This window comes from Vanderwaltozyma polyspora, genomic scaffold (assembly GCF_000150035.1).
Source record: "Vanderwaltozyma polyspora DSM 70294 KpolScaffold1020 genomic scaffold, whole genome shotgun sequence".
Lineage (NCBI taxonomy): Eukaryota > Fungi > Ascomycota > Saccharomycetes > Saccharomycetales > Saccharomycetaceae > Vanderwaltozyma > Vanderwaltozyma polyspora.
Window position 1 is genome coordinate 122,156 of NW_001834658.1, and position 5,368 is coordinate 127,523.

At 31.7% G+C, this 5,368-nt stretch overlaps 2 protein-coding genes across 2 annotated transcripts; one reads left to right on the forward strand and one right to left on the reverse strand.

Moving 5' to 3' along the window:
* Positions 1 to 2,530: 2,530 nt before the first annotated feature.
* Kpol_1020p52 (glycosyltransferase family 15 protein) lies at positions 2,531 to 3,778 on the forward strand (the record flags this gene model as incomplete). Its single annotated transcript, XM_001644750.1, has 1 exon — positions 2,531 to 3,778. The coding sequence occupies one exon, from the start codon at positions 2,531 to 2,533 to the stop codon at positions 3,776 to 3,778; it is 1,248 nt and encodes a 415-aa protein (XP_001644800.1).
* Positions 3,779 to 4,226: 448 nt separating this feature from the next.
* Positions 4,227 to 5,198, reverse strand: CRC1 (carnitine:acyl carnitine antiporter; the record flags this gene model as incomplete). The annotated part of the gene is made up of 1 exon (XM_001644751.1): positions 4,227 to 5,198. The coding sequence occupies one exon, from the start codon at positions 5,196 to 5,198 to the stop codon at positions 4,227 to 4,229; it is 972 nt and encodes a 323-aa protein (XP_001644801.1).
* Positions 5,199 to 5,368: the final 170 nt, after the last annotated feature.

Below are 5,368 nucleotides of genomic sequence, written 5' to 3' on the forward strand. Positions count from 1 at the left end.
TTTAAGTTGATATTCACTAATTAATTAATCATATTATTCATATTGGAAAGAAAGTAAGTAATTACAAGAAACAAGCCAAGAAAATAAAATAAAATAAAATAAATACAATTATTATTAGGAGAGTTAGCATATTTTATTAGTTTCAAGATAAGATAACAAGAATTGACATTGATTTATACTACTCGATGTACATATATTTTTCAATGAAATATTAAATAAATAAATTTAATTTAACTGTATGTATAATGTTCAAAAAAAATAATCATCGATTGATAGAATTAAATGATATATATATTCTGTCAGAGACATTTAAGTCTCTTTTCAGGTATGATCACGTTGAAATAAAATTTTACAATCGAGAAAGCTAATACGTGTCCAATGTAATATTCATTCAAGATTCTCAATTGAGGCTTTAAGATCAACCAATACAGTTTACCAATATTCCAAGAAGCATTTAATTCTGAAGAGAACGTCAAAAATAGAAAAAGAAAATAACATCGACACGTAGTAAAATGTGAATAGTTGCAAGTACTTTTCTGCAGAGATAGATAGTATACAGTATTATAAAAAAAATCCCATGATGGATAAGACACATGATGATAACTGAAGAATTGAAAAATATCAAGTGTTCTAGTTAGTAGTGAATTATTTGTCGTTGGTAACATTCCATCTCAACGAAGAATACTAGACTTGGCAAGAAAAGACCCTGTAAAAATAGAAATAATCCATCGAGATCTGCTTGAAGTTTCAGCTAAACAGTAGGCAAAACTACAGTTATAGTAGAAAGGATACATAGATATAAAGTGAAAAAAAAATTTTCATGTCAAGCATTTCAACCAGAGCATACAAACTAGCAGAAGTAGTAGCAACAACCTTGCTAGTAAGTAAGAGTCCCTACTTCAAGACAGTTTAAGAGATGCCTATAGTAAAAGTTCATTCTTATAGTAAACACAACATACTTTAAACTACATTTTAAGTAAGATTATTAAGAAGAATCAGAAAGAGAGCGTGTTCATGTACGTTGAAGTGAAAACTTTTCATCTTATCCAATAGAGTAGTACGGTACAATACAATATAATACAATATATATAAAATGATCCTCTTGAATTATCTAGATTGGTAATAATGATATACAACAATTCCTCTTTCTCATCAGGAAGAAACAGTCCAGTTCTCTTTAGTGCTGTGCTGTCCCATATCTTATTAAGTAGTGTGTTAAATATAGAAAGAAATGAATAATCGATACAGCTTATCATAGAGAGAGAGAGAGAGAGGGTTTAGTTTGTTTCGAACGACTGCGATAGCTTCTCTAACTGATCTAGTTGATGATATTTCGAACAAGTTTTAGTTAAAGTATTTGACTTAGAAGAGTACAAGAGAGTACTACCAACAGCCAGGACAAACAGCAACAACTCTTGAGAAGGTTCGTAGAATAAGTAGTTTTGCAAAACTCTACCTCAGTATCTCTTTCTCTATCGATGATCTCTGAGATTTAGACAAATGCTTTAACTATTGTTATAAAATATCAGTTAAGAAGTTGAGCTTGAGGGGATACTAAGTAGTAATCCAGAAGTAAGAGACTGGAGAGACCTCTCTTATGGGGTTGATCGTTGGTGGTTGGTCGAAGTTGTTTGTAGTCTGAAGTCTTCAGCTTTGGTTCACACAAAAAAGGAACGAAATGGCCGACTCTACTCTTTCTTTCTACAATTTCTCTTGAATTGTCAACTGTCTTTCCTATGCTTGCATCCAACTAAGACGTAGGGCCAGGGAGATACACACATATATATACCACCTTCCCTCTATCTCTCTTTCTCTTTTGCCAACTCTTTTCTTGGTTATTTCGTCTTCTTGATGATGATGATGTATTACTTATTTGTTATAAGCAGAATAGTAAACCGGTCTGCTGCTGTTGCTCCTGTTGCTGCTTAGGTTTGATACCGTTTTCCTAACTCATTTCGAAATTATGTAAATGTACCAGTGAACTAACTGAGTTTCTTAGAGGAAATTGTATAGCTCAATGTTTAAGTGTATGTATGTGTTGGTGATGTTGACGATGATGATTTTTAGATACTATTGTCATTATCATGGTATACCATGAACATAGCATAGAATAGCATACTGCAATATAGTATGGTAAATATATAGTATAGAGTAATCATAATTATATAAAAAATTTTGAAATTAATTGACAGGTTTTAATAACAGCCTTTTTGTCGATTTTTTCATCAAAACTTCTTGTTCTTCTTCAATATCAGATTTAATTCTTGATATGATCTTAGTTTTGAGCATTCGAATTTAAAATTTTGTATTTCATTTCATATATTGCTTTACTTATTTGTTGAATTAGTTAAAGTTGAACTGTGCTAATACTTGAGTTCCACTATTTACCACATCATTGAAGTTGGAAGATTTGTAAAGAAACTTGACAAGCTCATTCATTAGAGATATTGTTTCGTTTGGTTCAAGGCATTTCAATAGTTTCAGTCAGATATCATACGTATATTTATATATATATCTTACTCGATAAAAGATGCCTAGATTCACTATTCCAACTAGCAGTAAAAAACTATACAGACTGGTAGGTTTAATAGTGATTTTAGTAGCAACAATATTCATAGTTAAAAATGGTTCCAATTTAACTACAATAACTTCATTGACTAGTAATAATGGTAACAGCAATAATAATAATAAGGACACAACAAAGAAAAGTTCAGTACCTGCAAGAAAGAAAAGGACCTATAGTTCCAAGTACGATGATGATAAATATAATTATGTAAAATATTCTATACCTGAATATGATGGTAAAAAGGTTAAAGCAACATTTGTTACATTGGCTCGTAATAGTGATTTATACAAATTAGTTGCAACTGTTAAATCTGTTGAAGATAGATTTAATTCTAAATTCCAATACGATTGGATCTTCTTAAATGATGAAGAATTCTCAGAAGACTTTAAGAAAACCATGACAGCTTTCATCAGTGGTGAAACTAAATTTGGTGTTATTCCAAAAGAACATTGGTCGTTCCCATCTTGGATTGATCAAGATCGTGCCAAGAAAGTTAGAGAAGAGATGAAAGAGAAGAAGATTATCTATGGTGATTCTGTTTCTTATAGACATATGTGTCGTTTCGAAAGTGGGTTCTTCTGGAGGCACCCATTATTAGATGATTATGAATATTACTGGAGAGTCGAACCTGATACCAAGATGTATTGTGATATTGATTATGATGTCTTTAGATTCATGAAAGACAATAAGAAGAGATATGGTTTCACAATTTCTATTAAGGAATTCGTTTCAACAATTCCAACTTTATGGGAAACTACTACTGACTTTTTATCATTACATCCTGAATATATTGCGGAAAACAATATGTTAGATTTTGTTAGTAACGATGGAGGTTTATCTTACAATTTATGTCATTTCTGGTCCAATTTTGAAATTGCAGACTTATCTGTATGGAGAAGTAAAGCTTATGTTGATTATTTCGATTATTTGGATAAAGCAGGTGGATTCTTTTATGAAAGATGGGGTGATGCGCCAGTTCACTCTATTGCTGCTTCATTGTTTTTGAATCGTGAGGAAATTCATCATTTTGGTGACTTAGGTTACTACCATCCACCATATCATCAATGTCCAGTAGATGATAACCTAAGATTGACAAACAAATGTGGTTGTGTGCCAAAGAAAGATTTTACCTGGAGAGGTTATTCCTGTACTAGAAAATTCTACGATGTTAATAAATTGAAAAAACCAGCAAATTGGGAAGATTTCAAATAGGTAATATTATTATTAACCATTTGTTTTATAAGAGAATTTTTAATTTATTTTTACAAATTGCTGGGGAGTTACTATAACATTAGTCATGATAAAATTAAGTATATTGATTTATATTTAAACTCAATGGATCTTCAAACCTCTACAATTTTCATTTATTTCTCTATCTTGCAATAATTTTTTTTTTGAGATCTCTCTTCATGAAAACAGATCTTATTTGTAGATAGACATCTTTAGTTTAATATTAAGGCATTGAGTATTCGTTTTACGTATAAGTATTTAAAATGTTAATAATACACAAGAATTTTAATGTTTATGAATTGAATTCTTTATTTCAAATTTTTTTGTTTTATATGCATTTGGGGGTTAAGCCTCTAAGTGCTAGCCGGAGATAAATATGGAATATATAATAATCATTTACAAAACATTAATTAATTAACAAATCAATCAATCAGATATTGTACTTCTTAAAGATAGAATGTGTCAATTCTACACCCAAGAAAGTAGCTGCATTAGCAGGGAATGATCTCAGTAGAGCAGGACCTAGACCTGGGAAGAATCCCTTTATGCCACCTCTTGTGCGGTAAATTTCTTTTGTGATATCGACCATGTTTACCTTTGTCGTAGAGGCTTGTAATTTCGTCTTGATGGTATCTATTGGGAAAACCACTAGCCACATTGACATACCAGCAATACCACCTGATAAACAAACGTTTAAGATATTAACATCACCTTTCTTGACAGGAGGGTTCAAACCGTTTAATATGCCTTTTGCGTATTCATAAGAAGCAAAATATAATGCACTACCAGGACCATCTCTGGCTAGAGTTGCCAAGGAACCCTTGAAAAGAGAAGGTAAACCACCAGTACGAACGATATTATTGGCAGCAGATACAAAGGAACCTGAAGTTGAAGTTTGCAAAACGACCTTAATACGTTCGGTTGGAGCAGTGACCAAAGTAGTTGGTATAGCACTTAAAAACCCAGCTGTAGCCAATTGAGTTGTTGTTAAAGGTGTGGTACTATCGACATTATTAATGCTAACGATTTTTTTACCAATATCATAACCCCAGAAAGAAACAGCAAAGATTGGAGTCACACCAACAAGTGGTGGAATAACACCTTTATAAAACCCTTTAAAATAATTACCAACGGGATTACCTAGCTTGCTTGCGTTTCTTTGATTAACCTCAGCCAAGATCTTTTTGATAGCATCACTAGTGGAAGAAGCTTGATTATTTTGACATCTAACTTTTATCAAATCGAAAGGATGGCCAGTTAGAACAGCACAAACACCACCGACACCACCTGCAGCGAAGGATTTTAAATTTTGAACTAATGGAGACCCCTTATTAGCACCATGAGAGTCGGTAGCCATCTCTTCATCCAATAGTAGTTCTTCACCTAACTGAGAATCAGACATTGTATATGTATAATATAAAAATTAAATAAAATATAAGATGGAAAACTTGCAAAAATCTTATTGAAATTCTTGACACTCTAGGACCAATAAAATACTGAAAAATATAAGATATAAGATATAGAATATAAGATATAAAATAGTAAAATTGTAAAAGAAAAATGGTACAAGAC